The following is a 24,047-nucleotide window of genomic DNA, read 5'->3' on the forward strand; positions in this document are numbered from 1 at the left end:
CAAGTAGCAGGCGCAAGCGCTAATATTTAGCGGGTGCCTAAGTTTCCCCCATAGCCGCTATTCACATGGGTGCCTATGGCAGAACGGCTGCTGATTGTGGCAAATTTGCCGTTTCCTTGCACAGCTCCTCTCTTTTTAACATGTAATCATATTGGGAATTATTATTGATGTAATGTACTTCTATGAGGAATAGTAATCCACTAACCTGCTTTCCCCTCTGTATAGTAACATGTAATCATATTGGGAATTATGGATGTAATATATTTCTATGAGGAATAGTAATCCACTAACCTGCTTTCCCCTCTGTATAGTAACATGCTATCCCCAGTAATATCTGACCTTATATGCTTCCCTAACCTTCATATTCATCCCTTCACAAGCTGTGGCCACAAGATGGGGAATCTGAGGGTCTTTCTCACTTCTATGCTCTTTGAATGGCCAGAAACAAAAACTTTGCATATAAAATACACATATTGGCCACTAGATGGCAGCAGAGCGCACACAGCTCTATGCGTCCCATGTGATGGAGCGCAGGAACTGGCGACGTAGCTAACGACGTCACTGGCGTGTAAAGGAAAACAGCGGCGCTGGGGCGGGCGGGGCATTACGCTGTGGGCGTGGCTTCCTCTGCACAGGCGTCACTGGGGAAGCTCCAGCCTCGTGGTGTGACGTCTGCATAGCTCTCTATGGTATATACTGTATACAGCCTGTGCCCTGCCTGCTGCTGGGCTCTATACTGCTGGGGGGAGGGTGATATTGTGGGGTGAGATATAGCCTACTGTAAGTCTGTATAGTGGGGTGTAATACTGTATAGTGGGGTGTATTTTAGTATAGTGTTAGATTGTAGTGCATTATAGTGCAGGAGAATACAGTATAGTGTAAGGCTGTATATTGTAGTGTAATACAGTGTGGTGTAATATATGGTGCGGTTATACTGAGGTGTAATGTAGTATAGTGGGGTGTAATACTGTATATTGTGGTGTAATATAGTATAGTGTAAGACTATATATTGTAATGTATTATAGTGAGGTGTGTTATAGTGTGATGTGCTATAGTGGGGTGTAATATAGTATAGTGGGGTGTATTACTGTATAGTGGGGTGTAATATAGTATAGTGCGGTGTAATATAGTATAGTGTAAGGCTGTATATTGCAGTGTATTCTAGTGGGGTGTGTTATAGTGGGGTGTAATACTGTATAGTGGGGTGTAATACTGTATAGTGGGGTGTAATATAATATAGTGGGGTGTAATATAGTATAGTGTGGTGTAATACAGGGTGTTGTGTTCTACTGGGGTATAATAGAGTGAGGAGTAATATAGTATAGTGTAAGACTATATATTGTAATGTATTATAGTGGGGTATGTTATAGTGTGATGTGCTATAGTGTGGTGTATGATATTGGGGTGAAATACTGTATAGTGGGGTGCAGTGGCGTAGCTAAGGAGCTGTGGGCCCCTATGCAAGTTTTACAATGGGGCCCCCCAAGCACTCTATACATAACAAATGATACGGCGCACCAAAACCTGCCAATGGCAACTACAGTGTCAGAGGTGCCAGAAGAGGATGGGGAACAGTTTCCTAATGATTACCACTATTCAAAGTATCTATAGAAGTGATTATTATGAGCACAGGACCAATATAGAGCTAATACTGCAGTTGAGGGAGGAACCTTCGGGGCCCCTCTGGCCCAAGGGCCCCGATGCGGTCGCTACCTCTGCACCCCCTATTGCTACGCCCCTGGTGGGGTGTAATATAGTATAGTGGGGTGTAATACTGTATATTGTGGTGTAATATAGTATAGTGTAAGACTATATATTGTAATGTATTATAGTGAGGTGTGTTATAGTGGGGTGTAATACTGTATACTGGGGTGTAATATAGTGTAGTGTAAGACTGTATATTGCAGTGTATTCTAGTGGGGTGTGTTACAGTGTGATGTGCTATAGTGGGGTGTAATACAGGGTGCTGTGTTATGCTGGGGTATAATAGAGTGGGGAGTAATATAGTATAGTGTAAGACTATATATTGTAATGTATTATAGTGAGGTGTGTTATAGTGTGATGTGCTATAGTGTGGTGTATTATATTGGGGTGAAATAATGTATAGTGGGGTGTAATATAATACAGTGGGGTGTAATATAGTATAGTGGGGTGTAATACAGGGTGCAGTGTTATACTGGGGTATAATAGAGTGGGTAGTAATATAGTATAGTGTAAGACTATATATTGTAATGTATTATAGTGGGGTGTGTTATAGTGTGATGTGCTATAGTGTGGTGTATTATATTGGGGTGAAATACTGTATAGTGGGGTGTAATATAATACAGTGGGGTGTAATACTGTACAATGGGGTGTATTTTAGTATAGTGTAAGATTGTAGTGCATTATAGTGCAGGAAATTACAGTTTAGTGTAAGACTGTATATTGTAGTCCGTAATATATGGTGCTGTTATACTGGGGTGTAATATAGTATAGTGTGGTGTAATATAGTATAGTGTGGTGTAATATAGTATAGTGTGGTGTAATACTGTATAGTGTGGTGTAATATAGTATAGTGTAAGTCTTTATATTGTAGTGTAATATAGTGGGGTGTGTTATAGTGTGATGTGCTATAGTGTGGTGTATTATAGTGGGGTGTAATACTATATGGTGTGGTGTAATATAGGGTGCTGTGTTATACTGGGGTGTAATATAGTATAGTGTAAGACTGTATATTGCAGTGTATTCTAGTGGGGTGTGTTATAGTGGGGTGTAATACTGTATAGTGGGGTGTAATATAATATAGTGGGGTGTAATATAGTATAGTGTGGTGTAATATAGTATAGTGTGGTGTAATACAGGGTGCTGTGTTCTACTGGGGTATAATAGAGTGGGGAGTAATATAGTATAGTGTAAGACTGTATATTGCAGTGTATTATAGTGGGGTGTAATATAGTGGGGTGTAATACTGTATAGTTGAGTGTAATACTGTATAGTGGGGAGTAATATAGTATAGTGTAAGACTATATACTGTAATGTTAATATTATAGTGGGGTGTGTTATAGTGTGGTGTATTATATTGGGGTGAAATACTGTATACTGGGGTGTAATATAGTATAGTGTAACACTGTATATTGCAGTGTATTATAGTGAGGTGTGTTATAGTGTGATGTGCTATAGTGTGGTGTATTATAGTGGGGTGTAATACTGTATAGTGGGGTGTAATACTGTATAGTGTGGTGTAATATAATATAGTGGGGTGTAATATAGTATAGTGTGGTGTAATATAATATAGTGGGGTGTAATATAATATAGTGGGGTGTAATATAGTATAGTGGGGTGTAATACAGGGTGCTGTGTTATACTGGGGTATAATAGAGTGAGGTGTAATATAGTATAGTGTAAGTCTGTATATTGCAGTGTATTATACTGGGGTGTAATATAGTATAGTGTAAGTCTGTATATTGCAGTGTATTATACTGGGGTGTAATATAGTATAGTGTAAGTCTGTATATTGCAGTGTATTATACTGGGGTGTAATATAGTATAGTGTAAGTCTGTATATTGCAGTGTATTATGCTGGGGTGTGTTATAGTGCTGCTGTAGTGTTTAGTGTTCAGGGCTGTGGAGTCGGTACAGAAATGCATCTGACTCATTAGTTTATGAAATCACAGACTAGAGGGAGGGATTGCCATATGAATGGGAGGGGAGAGAATGTGAGCCAGCCACATGGGGGAACAACCACTGTAGGGGGTGTGAGTGACACCGAAGGACATGGGAGGGGGTGGATGTGACACAGAGAGAGAGACAACAACAGGGAAGGTGACACACAGGAAGAAGAAACAGCCACCCATGTTTTTTGGGGGGGCAGGGGGTTCGGTAGGAATTGTGAGTGTGACAGAGTTTGCTGAGAAGTAGAGACTGCCATATAGGGGTGCTAGTGAAGCTAAAAGGAAGAGACAACAGGCTTTGGGGTTGGGGGTGTGACACACAGGAGAGAAGGGGGGGGGGGGATAAAGACGTTACAGAGAGGGAGAGGCTCTGTCATGGGGGAGTGCTGGATAGCAGCACGGGGGATGGGAGTAGCAGAGTGACAGCCATATGGGGGTCAGTGTCACGGGGGGGGGGGGGGTAGGGGACAGACACAGAGAGGGACAGACACACATGGGGGGAGGGACAGTCATATGGGAGATAGCTGCACAGGGGATGGAAGTAGCAGAGTCATGGCTATATGGGGGTCACCTGCATTGCAGACAAGGCGACCGTGTACTCAGGGACTTACTAATGCTTAATGTATAGATTGTGTGTGTGGTGTATGAAATATGAACTATAAATACACTGCCCATAATTATTCATACCCCTGGCAAATTTTGACTTAGTTACTTTTATTCAAATTTTTATTATGCAAAAAATGTTCTGATGGGAAATGACATAGGTGTCTCCCAAAAGATAAGAGGATGTACAAGAGGCATTATTATGGAAAAAAAAAATTCTCAGCTTTTATTTAAATTTTAGCAAAAAGTGTCCAGTCCAAAATTATGCATAGCCATCACAAACTGTCATAATCTGCGGGAAAATCCAAGTTCTGTACCATTCCAAATAGTCCAAGCTGTTCTAAAGCATCCTAATTACCCTGATTAATTGGGAACAGCTGTTTTAATCAACTCAACATGTGAAAAACAGCAGCTCTCTGCAGTTGGTCATGGCTAAAGTCATATACACGCATCATGGTTTCATTGGCCAATGATTGTCCAATGTTACTACTTCCATGTAGCATGAGAGCTTACCCACAGTCTCTTCATTGTATTCAAAATATGGACCTCATACTACATGGAGGTGGTAAAATTGGTCAGTAATTGGCCAATCAAAATTGGATGTGTGTATGCACCTTAAAGGGAAGGTTCAGGGAGGGTGGGTAAAAAATAAAAATCAAATTCCACTTACCTGGGGCTTCCTCCAGCCCGTGGCAGGCAGGAGGTGCCCTCGCCGCCGCTCCGCAGGTTCCCGGTGGTCTCCGGTGGCGCGCCCGACCTGGCCAGGCCGGCTGCCAGGTCGGGCTCTTCTGCGCTCCAAGGCCCGGAACTTCTGCGTCCCACGCCGGCGCTCTGACGTCATCGGACGTCCTCCGGGCTCTACTGCGCATGCGCAGAAGTACTGCGCATGCGCAGTAGAGCACGGAGGACGTCCGATGACGTCAGAGCGCCGGCGTGGGACGCAGAAGTTCCGGGCCTTGGAGCGCAGAAGAGCCCGACCTGGCAGCCGGCCTGGCCAGGTCGGACGCGCCACCGGAGACCACCGGGAGCCTGCGGAGCGGCGGCGAGGGCACCTCCTGCCTGCCACGGGCTGGAGGAAGCCCCAGGTAAGTGGAATTTGATTTTTATTTTTTGCCCACCCTCCCTGAACCTTTCCTTTAATGCTGGGCATACACAGCCCAGATTCTTCTTATCGAGCCGCTGATGGCTCGATTGATAATTTCCGACATGTCCGATCACCGCATGGATAGATTCCCGGCTTCATCCCCGAGCATGAATCAATCCACGCGGACGAGCGGTGACGCGCCGGCATCGAGCCGCTGGCCCGATTCCGGCGCATAAACGTGCCGTGTATGCCCAGCATAAGACAAAGGAGCTCAGTGAGGACCTGCGGCTGTGCATTGGGGCTGCTAACAAGTCAGGAAAGGGCTACAAGGCCATTTCTAAATGTTTTCAAGTTCCAGTGGCTACAGTGCAAAGTATTATTAAAAAAATACAAGATATTCCGCACTGTGGAAAATCTCTGAGGATGTGGTCGGAAGGCAAAAGTGACACCTGTGCTGGCCAGGAGGATAGTGAGAGAGGTGAAAAAGAATCCAAGGATCACCACCAAGGCCATCCTGGTGAATCTGGGCTCTGCTGGTGGTAATGTCTCAAGGCAGACAAGCCAACGGACATTGCACACTGCTGGGTTCCACCGATGCAGACCAAGGAGGACGCCACTTCTCCAGATAAGGCACACAAAAGCTCACTTGGCCTTTGCAAATGCTCATCTGGTCAAAGAAGACGACTTCTGGTCTCCTGTGTTATGGTCAGATGAAACTAAAATTTAATTGTTTTGTCACAATGATGTTTCCATCATTTGGCATTAAAAAAGAGAAGCCTTCAACCCAAAGAACACAATCTCCACTGTCAAACATGGTAGTGGGAACCTAATGCTTTGGGGTTTGTTTGTTTTTTTTGTTTTTTTTTCTGTCAGTGGACCAGGGAACCTAATCGCAGTAAACGGTACCATGAAAAAAAGGGCAATACATGAGGATTCTCAACGACAACATCAGGCAGTCTGCAGAGAAACTTGGCCTTGTGCTTAGTGGACATTTCAGCATGACAATCACCCAAAACACACAGCAAAAGTGGTGAAGAAATGGTTAGCAGACAACAACATTAACATTTTGGAGTGGCCCAGTCAGAGTCCTGACTTGAATCCAATCGAGAATCTGGGGAGGGAGCTAAAGATCAGGGTGATGGCAAGAAGACCCTCAAACCTGAAAGATTTGGAGCTCATTGCTAAAGATGAATGGGCAAAAATACCTATGGAGAGATGCAAAAAGATGGTCTGCAATTATAGGAAGCGTGTGATTGCTGTAGTAGCCAATAAAGGCTTTTCTATTCATTATTGAGGAGAAGGGCATGAATATTTTTGGACTGGACACTTTATGCTCAAATGTAAATAAAATCTGAGAAATGTTTTTTTTCCACAATAATGCCTCTTGTACATCATCTTATTATCTTTTGGGAGACACCTATCTTATTTCCCATCAAAAAATTACTTGCTAGTTGAATAAAAGTAAATTTAAAGTGGACCCAAACCAAACATTTTTTTAAATTAAAAATATTTAGTTGCACCACTCTGACACATACAAAGATAAACAAACACTCCTTCAAGCCTATGATCATTTCAGTGCATACTTTTCACCCTTCTCTTTTCATAACCAGGATTATACTGGGGGCAGCCATTAGCAATTCCTCCATTGCCGGACACCATCTACTCCTCCAGTTTGCCATATTTTGTCCCGGTAATTTGAAAGGAAGGGAGGGGTTCCTCCAATAAATGTAAAATATTTTATATTTGTCATCATGCAGCTGAAAAAAGGCTGCTATTTATTATTAGAATTTAGAAAATAGATTTTATTTCTGAAATCTTGCATTTTTAATTTGAGTCCACTTTAAGTCAAAATTTGCCAGGGGTATGAATAATTATGGGCAGCACTGCATGTGTGTGACAGTGAGCAGCATGTTCCTGTGTGTCTGTGTGTTTGTGTCTCTTGTAAATAAAGTTGGGTTGAAGTGTTCCCACTTTTAGGCCCCTTTTCCTAGGGAGGGTGAAATTCCCCGGCTGTCAGCTGCTCCTGCACACCGGCTGGGTATTTGGTAGAGCTCTGCATGGACCATTGAGAAGTGTCACCTCTATGGAGTTTACATGCGAGCCTGTGGGGGCCGTCCTCAGAGGTGACACGCAATAGTCTTGCTTTTGGGTAACACCCCTGTGTGTCACATGCCTGGTGTCACCAATGCTGCTGTTTGCCTGCATGAAGTTGCAGCCAGAAGCCGCTCGTGACCGGGAGGCAGAACTGCCCGACATGCGCACGGCTCAACCTCCCGAGGAAAAGGGGCCTCATCCATCTCCTCTGCTACTCAAAGCAATTGCCGCCACAAAGGGCACACTCAGTATGCCACCCTGGAGCGTTGCAGAGTCTTGCCCAAGGACTCCTTACTGAGCAGATGTTGCTTCCAGCCAGTATTTAACCCTGGTCTCCTATATCAAAGATGATATCTCTAACCAGTACACTATCCAGCCACTGCGCCTTTCCTCTGCAGACCCATTCAAAGTAGAGAAAATGTATTTCGTATTGGTAGAGACTGAGCATGTGTGAGATCTGACATCATATGTGTGAAATGTGAAACTAAAATGTCAGCCATGACTATTAGTGTAATGTGATTGGCTGCAGTAAGCGCACAGGCTGGGAAATAAAGTAGGAAAGTCATGATTGGGTAGAAGTGTGTGTGAGGGAGGGGCTTAGCCAAGTTAAAAGCATGCTGATTGGGTCCCTCCTCCGATAGTGGTGGAGGTGACGGCCCATCTTAATCAGTTCCAGTTCCAGATGATTCCATACCTAGATCATGTGCTCACGATTCAGCTCCTCTTATCTGGGCTGGTTGCTGAATTATGAGGAATCCATTCTGATCGCAGCACAAGGAGTGGGCTTTCTGGTGGATTCTATTCAGGATTATTACTTTTTTCTCCCAGAAGAAAACCTGCTGGATTTATCTCTAGAATTCCAACTCTCAGGACGGGTGAATGTATCCCTGAGAAAGTCTCTCTCCCTGTTGGGTCCAATAATCTCTACGATCGTATCGGTATTGTGTGCCCAGTATCATTCACACACACACTCCAAAGATGGTTTCTTCAATGCTGGGATCTCTCCAGAGATTCCCTTTTCCCGGGAAGGTGGCTTCCGCTCTAACATGGTGTGGGGATCATACACCTCTGGATCAGGGGCGGTTATGGCATCCACCATCTCGGAAGAGGGTTTACACAGACTCCATCCTGTAGGATCTTGCTTTGGTACTAAACTTTCTCACAGGTCCACCCCTTGAGCCCTTATCCCAGGCCTCACTCTACTTACTCTAAAGACAACTTTCCTGGTAGCCATCACTTCTACCCACAGAGACATACAGGCTCGTTCTGTAAAGGATCCATACATAATGATATTGCCAGATAAGGTTATCTTCAAAACTGATCCAGCTTACTTGCCCAAGCTTGGGTCAGCTCTCCATAGGATCCAGAAGGTGGTTCTTCCTTCTTTGTGTGACTCCCCTGGTAACTACAAAGAAACTAGATTAGATACTGTAGATGTTAGAAGAGCAATCCTTGCATATCTAGAGGCCACAAAATTGGATGTTCAAAACACCTCTAAGTAGCTTTTGCAGGCACAAAAAAGGGACTTCAGGTTTCAAAATGCACTATTGCTAGATGCTGAGGGAAGCTATTAGTTCAGCAGAAGGCAGCAGATTCTGCAGGACATTACAGCTCATGCTACTAGGTCTCTATCCATTTCATGGTCTGAAAGTTTGTGAGCCTCCATAGAGCAAATATGCAAAGCTGTAACTTGGTCATGTCATCAACCATGTATCAAAAGAGGCGCCCAGGAAGTATAAAACAGCTAAAAACACTCAAATCAAAAGATTGAGGTGGCTTACCTCAAAGACCACAACTCGCTTTGAGTAGACCTATTTATTTAATTAGCACAGGCTACGCATTTCGGGTGCCCCCTCTACGGTCTAGTAAAGGGGGGTTCTGTACACCTAACCCGAAGTGGATTCCCCCCACCTCACGGGTTTAAAGTGCATGTGATTCTTCTACAAGAGAGCGACCGCCTCCAAGATTACTGGCATACCTGAGTGGAGTCAGGTATAAGACACTCCACCTGCCTTAAAGAGAGTGAAGCGAGAATAAATCTCGCTTCAGACCTCATAGATAGCAGGGGCATGTGTGCCCCTGCTAAACCGCCGCTATCCCGCGGCTTAACGGGGGTCCCTGATCCCACAAATCCCCTCCGTAATGCGGGGGAGCGCTTCCTGGTTGGGGCAGGGCTAACCGCCGCAGCCCTGCCCCACGCGCGTCTGTCAGCGCGTATCTCCGCCTCTCCCCCGCCCCTCTCAGTCTTCCTTCACTGAGAGCGGCGGGGGAGAGGCGGCGATGCGCCGCTGACAGACGCGACTGGAGGCAGGGCTGCAGCCGTTAGCCCTGCCTCCAGGAGCGACCAAGTCTGCGACCAAGTGTTGCAGTGAGGGGTTTGGGGGTGAAAGGACCCCCGTTTAGCGGTGCTATAGTGGCAGTTTAGCAGGGGCACACGTGCCCCTGCTAACTATGAGCTCTGAAGCGAGATTTATTCTCGCTTCAGACTCTCTTTAAGTGGTCGGTTGCCCTTAGTGCAACCCACCTTTGTGAGTATTTTCATCTCAAACACATTTCTATATTTATCGATCTGTGACATACTGCACAATTTGGGCTCCGGTTGTCTCTGTGCTTTTTCTCCCAGTACCTTATACGACCATGTATCAAGCACTACCAGGTTGATCTCCTCTCCAGCCAAGATCTGTGTTTTGGGAGAAAGGTGTTACAGAATGTCTTCCCTCCCTAAGATTAGAGGACAAGAAAGTCTTGTTAGATCTTACCAGTAGTGATATTTCAAGTCCTTCAGGATGGCTACTTTGGTTCCCTCCCAGGTTTTTTCATTCAATTTATTTTCCTGTCTATTTCCTTCTTAGTTACTCTACATCACTGAAGGTGATAGATGTGAAGGGGGGGTTCTTTATTCAGTATGCAAATGGATTTTAGGCATTTCCTTTAGAGGAGAAGTCAACTTCCTCTCATGTATCAGCCGTCCTGGAGGATTTTTTTTTTTTTATGTAATTTTATTTCAATAAAGCCATATAACTCTGTACAACCATATCCAGACAATTTTTGTGATACAACCACATAATAGCACATTTTCCGAACATTGTAAGTATAGTCTACAGTATGGGACTTATAAAGAGAAGAGGTTGGAATATGGGGTTATAGATGGGGATCTGATCTGCAGTCCACCTCAGCTGGTCTACTTTTTTGATATCTGCTCGAGGAATTGTGAAAGTGTCTTAACCAGCTTTAGTGAGTTTGAGATTAGTCTTTTTCAAAGTCCAGTATCCATGTGAAAGACCTGGGTCTTGCTATTAACCGAAACTCGTGCAATGAAGGTTGATTCAGTCCTTTTGAGGCTTTATAGCTTATACAGGGTCCCCATCCCCCTCTGGGTTCTCTTATCGTCCCATAATACGCTGCCATAGCCTTATTTGCTTATATATTGCATAGAAAACAGAATAACAAATAATGGTAAATAAATTCAAAGAGAGAAACAATTAAATTAAAACCGGTTGCAGGTATCGCAGATTTAACATCTCCACTGATCAACATAGAAAAGCAAATATGTTCTCATACAGAAAGGTCCCTCCCAACGGCCATCAGTCTGACACCTCATTAATAATGGAAAGGTACCCTTCAGTGGTTTGGAAGAGGATCCATGACATCCAGACTCTCTTATATTTATCAAATTTATCTCTGGCCATCAAGATAGATTCTTCTGCTTCTTGGATTTTATTGATTCTAATGAACCAATCCTTTATGGTTGGGATTTTTGTGGTTCTCCAATATGTTGGAATAAGACTTTTTGCCGCATTTAATAGGAATGGTGTAGCTGTAGATTTGTATTTTTTAATAGATGTCGGATATAAGTGAAATAGTAGATGCCATGGATTGTCCTCCAATTCCCAGCCCACCACCTCCTTGACCACCTCCCTTACCCCCTGCCAAAAGGATCCTAGGAATGGGCATTTCCAGAAGAGGTGTAAGATTGAGCCAGGCTCCCCACATCCTCTCCAACACTTGGGGTCTTGTCCCTCATAAATTTTGGCAAGAAAGGAAGGGGTCCTATACCATCTGACCAAGAGTTTATAGCACCCTTCCTGGATGTGTGAGCTGATAGAGGCTGAGTGTGCCGTGGATAGGACTCTATTTATTTGCGTGTCTGTGAGTGTATGGTCCGTGTCTCTCTCCCATTCACTTAGAAACCTTGGTTTAGTATTCCCCTTGTTATCTAAGAGGGCTTTATAAAGAAATGAAGTTAAGTGTGGGGGTTTCGCCTCTTGTATGAAAAGTTTTTCCCAGGGGGTCATATCAACTATCGGCCTTACTCCCTCGAGAGAGTTGAACCAGTGTGTCAGTTGGCTCAATTTCCATAGGTCCATTGGGAAGGCGCCATATTCCTGTCGGAGAACTGTGATGGGTTTAATTTTGTTTCCCGACATGAGGTGGCCTATAGTTAACAGTTTATTCCCTTTCCAAGTGCCGAAGGACCCTCTTTCCAGCCCTGGTTGAAAGTGTGGGAACCCCTCCACCGGAGTTAAGGGTGATATGCCTGGAGCCCACATATTTCTAAATTCAAGTCTATCCCACATCCTTAGGGTATGTTTGATCCACGGCGGCGTTGAGGTTGCTAATCCTCTTGTAGAGGGGTTGATCCATACCGCCCCAGCAAGATTTCTACCTGCCAATGCTTTCTCCACATTCACCCACCCTTTCTGTGTCCCATTATGTTGCCAATCTAATATTCTATTCAGGGCTAGGGCCCTATAGTATACTTTCAAGTCTGGGAGACCCAATCCACCTCTTTCCTTGGCTCTTATCATAAGGTTGTATGACAGTCTGGGTCTCTTTCCCCTCCATACAAACCTGACTAAGAGAGACTTTATTTTTATGAAGAAGTGCTTAGGTAGAGAGACAGGGATCATAGACATTGGGAAGAGCAGCCTGGGTAAGACGTTCATTTTTATTATGCTAATACGTCCCAACCATGTATACCCTCTCCCATTCCATCTTTCCAGGTCTTTACTAATTGTGTCTAGTAGTGGTATAAAGTTTCTAGTATAGAGATCCTGAAGGTTGGACGGCAGGTCTATTCCCAAGTACCGTAGGGCTTGCTCTCTATGGGTAAAGGGAAAGGAGGTCTTTAGTTTGTCTAGGTCTGATGCATTTAATCCCACGTTAATATATTCAGATTTGGTCATGTTGATTTTGAAGTTAGACAGTTCCCCATATTCCTCGAATTCCTGCGTAATTTTAGGTATTGATGTAAATGGATCTGAGACATATAGTAAAATGTCGTCGGCAAATGCCGATAATTTACAAGTTTGGGACCCAATTTTCAATCCCCCTATGGCTGGATTCAAGCGTATGCTCCTTAGCAAAGGCTCTAGAGTTAGAACAAACAGAAGAGGGGAGAGGGGGCAACCCTGCCTTGTGCCATTCGACAGCCCAAAACTTTCTGATATAACTCCATTTGCTCTTATTTTCGCTGTGGGGTTGCTATACAAACTATTAATCCAGGACTGCATACAAGGTCCCAGGCCAATATGTTCTATTACTACTTGTATTAGGCCCCAGTTCACCCTGTCAAAGGCCTTCTCTGCGTCAGTTGATAGTAAGATTAGAGGTATGTTCTGCAGTTGAGCCCAGTGAATCATATTTAGTGCCTTAGCGGCGTTATCTCTGGCTTCTCTCCCCATCACAAAGCCTGTTTGGTCAGGGTGAACCAGGGCCGGGATACCTTCTTTGATCCTATTGGCTAGAATTTTTGAAAAAAGTTTTATGTCTAGGTTAATAAGCGATATGGGTCTGTAACTTTGGCACAAGGCAGGGTCTTTACCCTCCTTGGGGATTACCACAATGTGGGCTTCCATGCTGTGGGCGGGAAACCTTCCGCCTTCTCTCAGGCTGTTTAGGGCCTCTGCTAATGGTTCTAGTAAATGTTTGGCATAGGCTGAATAATATTTTTTAGTGAAGCCATCTGGGCCAGGTGATTTGCCATTAGGAGTATTTTTTAAGACCCCTTTTAATTCTTGTACAGTAATTGTTTGCTCTAGTTCTGCGCACCACTTTTCTGACCAAGAGGGCATCTGGACTTTCCTTAGATAGTCCTTGATTTTTTGTTTACATATGTCCACTGTGCTCGTAGGGCACTTTTTTTGAATATTGTAGAGCTCCGCATAGTATTCTTTGAATAGGCCTGCTATCTTTCCCGCCTGAAATTCCATATTCCCTTTACGGTCTTTGAGCTTATGTATATAGTTTAGTTCCCTTTTTTTCCTCATGCTGTTTGCCAGATGTCTACCACATTTATTACTGTATTCATACATAGTGTTAAACCATATTTTTTGTCTTTGTTTAGTTCTATTGTCTAACAGTTTAAGCAGAACCCTTCTTTCCTCCCTCAAGGCTTTCTCCACCTCCGCATCTGGAGATGTTTTATGGGCTTGTTCCAGAGAACCGATTCTATCCAGGGTCCCAAGCACCATCCCCTGTTCTTCCCTTTTTTTTCTCGCCCCCTGGGATATCAGTTCACCCCGTACCACTGCCTTGTGTGCTTCCCAGATAATACATTTAGAAACTTCATCTGATGCATTTTCTCTAAAGTAGTTCATTATTACCTTTTCCACTTTCTGGAAGGTTTCTAAGTCATCTAATAAATTTTCGTTTAGTCTCCAGTGTGTTCCCCTGGAGGCAGTAAGTCCTAATTCTAAATCTATCCACACTGCAGCGTGGTCAGATATTGTTATGTTTTCAATTTTTGCTTGTACCACTTTGTGGAGGTAGTACTGATCAACCCAGATAGAATCGATTCTCGTGTATACCCTATGGACTTGTGAGTAGTAAGAGAAATCTCTGTCTAGAGGATGGAGGTATCTCCAGGAATCAATTAGGTGATTAGTTTTCATCAATTGAGTAAATTCTTTTACACTCTTATGGGGGAGGGTGGAGAAGCCTGTAGAGGAATCTCTCCCGGGGTTGCTTAGTATATTCATGTCCCCCCCGCACACCAGGACCCCCTCAGCAAATGCCCTAATTCTTTTAAAAATCGCTCTGAAGAAGTGGACCTGATGTACGTTGGGGGCATACACATTGACAAAGGTGAACTTCTCAGTTCCCAACTGTGCCTTTACTGCAATATATCTGCCCATGTCGTCTTTATCTGTCGCCAGAACTTGTATTGGCAATCCCTTGGATATAGCCAGGGCTACTCCTTTGGATCTCCTGATAGGTGAGTTACTAAAGAACCATTGCGAAAATTTGTGTTGTGGGAGACGTGGTATGCAGCCATCCCTGAAATGTTTCCTGTAAAAAGAGGACATGGGGCTGGAGGCGATTAATTTCAGTCCACAGCCTTCCTCTCTTGCACGGGGAGCATAGGCCGCGTATGTTATATGACAGGACTCTAAGTTTGCTCAAAACCGACCTTTCCATGAGAGAGTTTGAGAGACACTGCGACACCTGCAACCAGGAAACATCAATAAACAAAACATATCAGAAAATAACAAGCCCAAAAATAGGCTTAGCAGACCACTAACAAGATTTTGGCTGTTTGGTGTAAAAACAGCTTGAATTCCCCTAACAAGGGGATCCCTAATGGGGGTCATTCTCCTATGTGAAGATGACATTCCGGGTACCGTTTCGGCATCACCCCCGGCCAAGCTGAGAGTTACTGTATGGATCCTCACAGGGAGAATCCTACTGCTTAAGTCATTCCCTGCATATCAAAAAGAACGTTCCTCAGATAGAGAGCATTGATCTTTCCATCAGGTTGTTGGAGCTGCAGATTCTAAATCAGGCTGCAGCCTAATACGACCAGTGCCCTGGCCTAAAAGTTCCCAGGGAGTCCCAGGTCACCCTGCCACAAAGGGCGAGCAGAATAGAAAAGAAAACTGAGGAAGAAAGGACATCGTCAAGTGCCGAGCCTGTACTTATCTTTTACGCTGGTGATCCTTCTTGAGAGTAGGACGGTGGCCCTCTCTTTCTCCTAGGTTCTTTAGTTTGCCATCTTTCCCTTTGCGGACGTGGAGCCATGTCTTGTGGAGATCGCCAATCAATAAAGTCTGTGGTGGGGAGACTTAGGTCATCGATGAACTGTTGCAGGTCATCTTTAGTACGGAGTGTCGCTGTTATTCCGTCCACTGTGGCTATTAATGCGAACGGGTATCCCCATTTGTATAGCCCCCCTTTCTTCTTAATGGCCTCTAATAAGGGTTTCACTGACCTGCGTTGAAGCAAAGTGCGCCATGAAAGATCTGGGTATAGCGTAATACGGGCTCCATCGAACTCGAGATAGTCTTTGTCCCTCATGGTACGCAGTAGTAGTTCCACGTCAGTGAATCTTAGCAGGCGACAAATGACATCTCTTGGGCGATTTATGTCAGGTTTTTTCGTGGTGAGGGCTCTATGAACCCTCTCTATGTCTATGGGAGACTGCGCGGGCCTCTCCAGGATCAAATTAAAGATGTCCGTAACTGTTGCTTTTAGATTCTCGGTTCTGGTAGCTTCCGGGAGGCCCTTGATTCTTACGTTCTGTCGGCGGGAACGATTCTCCTGGTCATCTAGCTGGGAGATAAGGGTCTCAATCTGTTTGTCTTGCTTGGTGATCTTGTCCTGCATGGCCGCCATTTTAGTATCATCATGTCTTTCCTCCAGGTTAATCACCTGGTGACCAATAGCAGTAATATCTTTGTGAATTTCATCAATCTCCCTACGGAAGGATTGTTCAATGCGGCTGGCAAAGGATTCTAGATCGACTTTCGTGGGTAAGTTATTTATCCGTGCTTTCAGGTCTGCTACGGCCTCCATGGTCTGGCGTTGACTAGGCCCCGTTATCTCCCGCTCTCCCTCTATGTGGAATATTGGCGTAGGGCCTCCCTCTTCGGGCAGACTTACCGGGGAGGTCGATTGCGAGGATGTCGCTGAGCCTTTGGAGGACTTCGGCGGTGTGGATTTCGGCGGTGTGTTCTCGTCTGCTCTCACACCACTGTTCCCCGTAGCTGCCGGCGCCATCTTGGATAGCATATCAGAGCCTGCGTTCAGGTCTCGGAGGTATTTCTGGATATTCTGGCCGTGGGCGATGTCCTTTTGTTGCTTCTTTTTGCTGCTTCTAGTGACCCGGGGTCCCCCAGGCATAGTGTGCGGTTGGGAACCTGCAATTGTGGCTTTAGATGCAGGGATATCTTTCGTAGCCGCCGGGAGCTCTGCAGTGTGCGTCCTACTCCGCCATTAGTTGGCCACGCCCCCCTCGTGATGCCGTCCTGGAGGATTAGTTGAAATACCGGTAGATTTTATCAAGGGTTTCCAAGGCCATGTCGGAGGAGAGGCCGCCAGAGCAGAGGAAAGTCACACAGCGGGTGGGGGAGTCAGCAGAACAATGCCCTCAGTCAGTGCTCGGCCGTGTCGCTTCACCAAGCGGATCATATGCTGACACATTGGAGAGCATTGGTGGCCGCTGTACACAGTAGATTCTTGGCAGAGACGGTTGTTGTTGCTCTCCTGGACAAGTTTTTTTTGTTTCAATCATTTTTATTGACTTTTCATAGTACAGGAAAGAAAAGAACAGTATCTCATTAATTAGTATGGTGAATATACAGAACGTGAGAAACTAGAGATACATTAAGTCAACAGTAAATCAGGATTAATTGAATCATAAATGTTAACTTGAATATACACAAACAAGTAGTCATAAGTAACTGCAACAATATAACAGGTTTTAAGTGGTACTTAAGATATTAACTGTAGTGTATATAATGAGTGAAGAAGTGTTGGAATAGTCTGAGCTATTCCGTTACAACGGTGGAGTCTAGGACAGCTTAGAGTGTGTCTTAGGAGAGTGTACTCTTATTTGTAAAGATGATTGAGTACTAGTTTTCTAGGAGTGGAAGGACAGATAGCCAAATCTCTAACTTGAGGGTCTTTCAAGCAGATTTGGGTGTGTCCATCAATAGATCTGTTGTCAGAGGGGTTAGTGAGAAGAGGAGGGGGGGGGGGGAGGTGAGTCTTAGGTTATGATTATAATTTCATATTCCTCTTTAATTTCATTTTAAACATAGCTCAAAACTGGATTAGAGAGCCTAAAGAGTGGAGATTAGTTTAGGCCAGTCAAAAGACCAATTGTCTTGCCATAGTTTAATCTTGCAAGTGTATCTCGCTCAAGTCTCACTGTAGTGTAAATGGGGTTGTTGTGACTTTCTAGGAGGTGAACCAGGGAAAGGTGAGTCAGTGGCTTCATTAGCAGTCATCTTCAACCTCTACGGCGCTGGAATGAGTTATAAAAAGATATTATAAAATATCTGGTAGGGCATTAGAGTATGTGGTAGGATTAGTGAGCTCCTCTGCAGACAGGCAGTGATGGAAAATGTGTGATGGAAACCTGTATGTATGCATATGGCCAGCTTATGTAACTCACTGATTTCATTACAGATCCCAGTGTTGGACTTTCTGTGTACACAGTGCTGAGACACGCCTGGCTGCATTCGTAGGAGTGTTACGGACTTTCACCTTCCATTCTCTACTGCTGTCAGCGATGGCGTCTGCTGGTCTGAGAGAGGAGCTGGAGTGTTCCATCTGTCTGAGCATTTATACAGATCCTGTAACCCTGAGATGTGGACACAACTTCTGCCGGGGCTGTATTCATCGTGTTCTGGACACACAGGAGGGGTCTGGAGGATATGTCTGTCCTGAATGTAGGAAGAAGTTTCAGGAGCGGCCGGCACTGCAGAGGAACATAACGCTGTGTAACATCGTGGAGAACTTCCTGTCTACTAAGCCAGGCCAGAAGCCTGTAATTTCCTGCAGTCAGTGTTTTCATGCTCTTGTTCCTGCTGTGAAGTCCTGTCTGCATTGTGAGGTTTCTCTGTGTGAGAATCACCTGAAAGTCCACAAAAAGTCCCCAGAGCACGTCTTATGTGACCCCACCACCTCCCTGGAGGACAGGAAATGCTCCATCCATAAGGATAAACTTCTGGAGTATTATTGTAATCAGGATGCTGCCTGTGTCTGTGTGTCCTGCTACGTGATTGGGGAACATGTCGGCCATAAGATGGTGTCTCTGCCTGAGGCCTCTGAAAGCAGGAAGAATAAACTGAGAAATGTTCTGCAGGAAGTGATGACAGAGAGAGAGAAGATGGAAAAAAGAGTCCAGAGTCTGGAGGAACTCAGGAAAAGTGCTCAAGAAAAAACAGATGGTGAAACAGAGAAAGTCACTGTTGTATTCAAAGATCTTAACAGATGCTTGGAAGACCTAGAGAAGAAAGTTCTGAGTAATATCAACAGACAGGCAGAGCAGGTGTCGTTACACTATGATGATGTCCTAAGGCAGCTGGAAATAAAGAAGGAGGAGCTGTCCAGGAAGATGTGTCACATTGAGGAGCTGTGTAACATGACTGATCCACTGACTGTCTTACAGGAATCTCATACAGGTGACTTGTGTGGCATGGAGGACAGACATAAGCAGCTCCATGATGGAGGGGATCTGGATGTGGCCAGCATCTCACACACATTACACACAGGGCTATCTGATATCATGTCTGGGGTAACTGGAGGGGTCTATATACAGCCGGCAGACATATCACTGGATGTAAACACAGCTGATAATGATCTGCATGTATCAAATGACAGGAAAACTGCATCCTGGGCAAACAGAATCCTGAAGCGCCCAAAAAGACCAGAGAGATTTCAGGATTGGCCTCAGGTGTTGAGCAGCCAGAGTTTCTCCTCAGGGCAGCATTACTGGGAAGTGGATATTGGAGGATCAGGGCACTGTGCAGTTGGGATGTGTTACCCCAGTATAGACAGGAGAGGAGATTGGTCGCGGATTGGAGAAAATAAAAAATCCTGGGTTTTGAACAGGGAGGATGATTTATATTCAGTGATATATGACGGTGAGGACATCTGGTTACCTGAGTTCTCCAGTGTCAGAGTCAGGATATATCTGGATTATGAGGCCGGGCAGATCTCCTTTTATGCCCTGTGTGACCCGATCAGACACCTCCACACCTTCACTGTCACCTTTACTGAGCCCCTCCATGCTGTATTCCGTGTGTGGAGAGGTCGTATAAAGATATCTGGGGGGAGGCCGGAGATGTGAGAAATCTGCCCAGACACTGGTGACATCATCGTTCATGAGTATTTTATTATATATTATCACATCTCTGTGCCTGGAGTCCTGCTTTAAGGGGAACCCGAGGTGAGTTGGATATGAAGGCTGACCTGTTTACTTCGTTTTAAATAATGCACATTGCCAGGCTGTCCTGCTGATCCTCTGCCTCTAATACTTTAAGCCAGGGGCGTAACTAGAAATCCCCGGGCCCCCCTGCAAAAAAAAGATCCGGGCCCCTCCCTAGGGCCCGCTTAGGGACTTTTGGGGGGCAGGAGGGGTCGCAACATAAGAGGAGAGTGTGGCCACAGATTGGTGGGGAAGGGGGACATTTCGCCCCCCCCCCCCTCACCTCGGGCTCTCCTCTCAGTGCTCCCCCTCCTGCAATAATTAGCAGTGGCAGACTGAACACATATCTCCTTAGCGCCGGAGGTCTCCCATCAGTAAGTGCTTCGTGTTACTTCCTGTGTAAACAGGAAGTAACATGAAGCTCTTAGAGATCGGAGACCTCCGGCGTGAAGGAGGTATGTATTCAGTCTACCGCCCGCCCGCTGCTGCTAATTATTGCAGGAGGGGAGCGCTGAGAGGAGAGCCCGAGGGAGGGGGGGGGGGCGGAAATGTCCCCCTCCCCCACCGATCTGCGGCCACGCTCTCCTCTTATGTTGCGACCCCTCCTGCCCCCAAAAAGTCCCTGAGCGGGCCCTAGGGGGGCCCCCCGTGGGGGCAGGGGTCGCATCCCCTATTGTTACGCCGGTGCATTAAGCTATAGACCCTGAACTAGCATGCAGATCAGATGTCTGACAAGATTAGCTGCATGCTTGTTTCGGGTGTGATTTAGACTCCACTGACCAGAAAGATCAGCAGGACTGTCAGGCAACTGGCATTGTTTAACAGTAAATAAATATGGCAGCCTCCATGTGTCTCTCACCTCAGAGTTCCTTTTAACAGTCATCCCTTTATAGCCAGAGGCTTCTGTCCTGCAGCTTCTCTCTCTGGAGTCCCTGATGGTTCCGATTGATTAACAAACTGATTGAAGCCCATTGTGGGTAGATTACCTAATCCTCAGCCTCCTGATGCTATTTGTTGTCTTTGGGGTCCCCCCTGTTCCCATCCCTGGTCTTCTCTCCCCAGCCTGCCTGATGCCTCCCCAAGCAGTGATAAGCAATTCTGAACTGCGCATGTCCAAGTCTTGAACCACACCTGCGCAGTGACAGAACGTGCTCATGGATGACTGCTTCCTTTTCCTGTGCATGCTCAGTTCTGCATCAATCATCACCACAAGGGGGACTTCCGGGAGGATATTCACTGGATGGATCCAGCTAAATACAAGGAGGACGGTACGGGGAGCAGGAGGAACCTCAAAGACATCAAGAAGCATCAGGAGTCTGAGGATTAGCTCTTCTAGCCCACCATGGGCGTAATTCATTCTTTCTCTAATTGGGGAACTTTAAAGGAAACCCGAGACCAGCCTAATTGCATGATTTATACTTACCTGGTGCTTCCTTCAGCCCCATGAGGACTGTGAACTCCATCGTTGTTCTCCAGTTCTGAGCTCCGTTAGTTTGGCCGATTGTGCTCTTCTGCGAATGTGCAGCCTGACGGCGCATCCCCCCCCCCAGCTGTGGTGTTCCCACGGCTGGGAGTGTTCTGCACCTGACCAGTACTACTGCGCAGCCAGGGGGCATGCATGGGGCCCAACCGCGCATGTGCAGAAGAGCACGACTGGCCAAACTAACAGGAGGATGGGGCGGCCGTGGAGGACATTGATGGAGCCCACGATCCTCATGGGGGCTGGAGGAGGCCCCAGGTATGTGTAAAGCATGCAGTTAGACTGGTCTCAGGTTCCCTTTAATGCTGGGTGACTCCAGGCAAGATGTTTGCTTCACTTTTTGATATAGTTTCAGGTGGGTTATAATCCCTATCAAGCCGTCATTATGGTCTGTGCTCCTGTGGGGATAATTCTTCTCGTCACCCCATGCACTGTCCTGGCTGTGTGCACTTCCTCAGTTATGCTCCCATAGAAGGATCAAGGAAACATGCGGCTGCGCATGTGCAGTAGTGTACGACTGCCTCAGTTGGGGCCTCTACCAGGACTGTCAGTGGCAGAGCGGTGCAGAACGGCTGGACAGCGATGGATTAGATAAACTGCGTGAAACTGCTGCCTGCAGGTTTAAATGTAGAGCTTAGTGTGAAACAGCTACCTGAAGGCTGGAATGCAGAGCTTAGCGTGATACAGCTGCCTGCTGGTTGGAAAACAGAGCTTAGCGTGAAACAGCTGCCAGCAGGTTGGAATGCAGAGCTTGGTGTGAAACAGCTGCCTAAAGGTTGGAATGCAGAGCTTAGCGTTAGGGCTGGTTCAGACGGACGTTTGCAGGCGTTGCGTTTGCTGGCGTCGCGTTCAGCAGCGTTCGTGTGCGTTTGGATGCGGTCGCGTTTTTTCTTCCCCTAGGGGGACATTAGCCGTCGCGGTTAACCTCCCCTGGAAGCTACATGTAGCTTCCAGGGGCTCCTTGAACGCCAGGGAAAATCGGGACCCAAACGCCGCGTTTGTGTAAACGCGCTTGAAAGCTTGGTACAAACGCTCCCATTCACTTGAATGGGAGCGTTTAACACCAAGCCCTGAACGCTGGCTGTAAACGCTCTGCAAACGTCCGTCTGAACCAGCCCTTATACAGCTGCCTGCAGGTTGGAAAGCAGAGCTTAGCGTGATACAGCTGCCTGCAGGTTGGAAAGCAGAGCTTAGCATGGAACAGCTGCCAGCAGGTTGGAATGCAGAGCTTGGCGTGAAACAGCTGCCTGCAGGTTGCAATGCAAAGTTTAATGTGAAACTGCTGGTTGGAAAGCAGAGCTTAGCGTGAAACAGCTGCCAGCAGGTTGGAATGCAGAACTTAGCGTGAAACAGCTGCCTAAAGGTTGGAATGCAGAGCTTAGCGTGAAACAGCTGCTGGTTGGAATGCAGAGTTTTGTATATAATGCTGCATGTGTGCCATACATTAGCAGCAGTGACGCTGGAAACACAGGTCACCACAGGGAGAATTTTCATGGCTCCTTCCACTGTCCTTATTCAGACTCTGACATGAATTGGCACTTATAAGAACTGGAATTCACACTCTATGATCACAGTAGAGTCTTTTCAGTGAGGCACATCTGCTTCACTTGTTTATTTACATTTTCTTGTTTTCTTTGAGGCAATGAGTGTCACACTGAGAGGTGTGTTATCAGCTGCCTGAGCTCAGTATATCCATAACACTCGCACATCACAGGTGCCTGTCAGTTACACGCAAATACAAAGTTATGTCTTTTGTAACTGACAGTTTTCTAGAAGGTTGAGGATTGTTAGAAACTTTGGGCCTAGTGACCACAAAACAGGTGATGGCTTCCTCTTGGAAGTTTTGTTGCCTTAAAGGAGTTATCAGGCTAAATTTAACAAAATAAGTGCTACTTACCCAAGGCTTCCTCCAGCCCCAAGCTCCCAGCATGTCCCTCGCCACAGCTCTGCACGCAGCCGTTCGCCCCCGCTGCCTCCCGGTCCCCGGCGATGACGTCAGGCCGACCTCCGGTCCACATGGCGGTGATTGACAGCGCCACTCGCGCAGGCGCAATACAGACTGACCTGGAGGTCGGCCTGACGTCATCGCCGGGGACCGAGACGGAGCTGCGGCGAGGGACATGCTGGGAGCTTGGGGCTGGAGGAAGCCCCTGGTAAATAGCGCTTATTTTGTTAAATTAAACTTGATCATTCCTTTAAAGCAAACCTGTAGCATGAAAACTCACTTCAGGATGGATAGTTGCCTATGGAGAGGGGAGGCTGTGTATCCCATAGAGCGTTTCCCGGGCCTCATCTCCTCATTCCCTGGCTTTACCTATGGAGGCTGACATGTTTATTTCCTTTTAAATAATGCACATTGCCTGGCAGTCCTGTTGATCCTCTGCCTCTGATACTGTAAAGGAATATTTAAGTGAGGAAAGAAAAAATGAATTTAACTTACCTGGGGCTTCTTGCAGCCCCTGGAGTCCTCCTGTGCGACGTCTTCCTGGTTCCCTCCGGTAAGCATCAGCGACTCCAGCAAAGCCGGCCCGTTGCTGAGAGTTGCCTTTACTGCGCATGCGCGGCCCAGAGCTGTGCAAATTCTGATCACGTTCCCGTGTCGGGATTGCCTGGCGCATGCACAGTAGCAATTTTTGCACGTGGATCGGGCCCCCGCATGCGCAGTAGCTGGCGACTCGCGGTGACGGGCCGGCTTTGCTGGAGTCGCTGCTTACCGGAGGGAACCAGGAAGACGTCGCACAGGAGGACTCCAGGGGCTGCAAGAAGCCCCCAGGTAAGTTACATTAATTTTTTCTTTCCTCACTTAAATATTCCTTTAAGCCATAAACCCTGAACAAGCATGCAGATCAGATGTTTCTAACTGAAGTATGACTGGATTAACTGCATGCTTGTTTCAGGTATTGTTAGACCCTACTGACCAGCAAGATCAGCAGAACTGCCAGGCAACTGGTATTGTTTAAAAGGAAATAAATATGGCAGCTT

General features: G+C 46.1%; 1 protein-coding gene across 1 annotated transcript; it reads left to right on the top strand.

Moving 5' to 3' along the window:
* Positions 1-641: 641 nt before the first annotated feature.
* On the top strand, positions 642-19,745 carry LOC137560875 (E3 ubiquitin/ISG15 ligase TRIM25-like). The gene is made up of 2 exons (XM_068272032.1): positions 642-689; positions 17,842-19,745. Exon 2 carries the CDS (start codon positions 17,945-17,947, stop codon positions 19,505-19,507), a length of 1,563 nt encoding a protein of 520 aa, XP_068128133.1. The 5' UTR covers positions 642-689; positions 17,842-17,944; the 3' UTR covers positions 19,508-19,745.
* Positions 19,746-24,047: the final 4,302 nt, after the last annotated feature.

The sequence above is a fragment of the Hyperolius riggenbachi genome, chromosome 3 (genome assembly GCF_040937935.1).
Source record: "Hyperolius riggenbachi isolate aHypRig1 chromosome 3, aHypRig1.pri, whole genome shotgun sequence".
NCBI lineage: Eukaryota > Metazoa > Chordata > Amphibia > Anura > Hyperoliidae > Hyperolius > Hyperolius riggenbachi.

Bases quoted from the DNA above. Each gene is read 5' to 3' on its own strand.
- LOC137560875 (XM_068272032.1), top strand. From the start codon at position 17,945: ATGGCGTCTGCTGGTCTGAGAGAGGAGCTGGAGTGTTCCATCTGTCTG.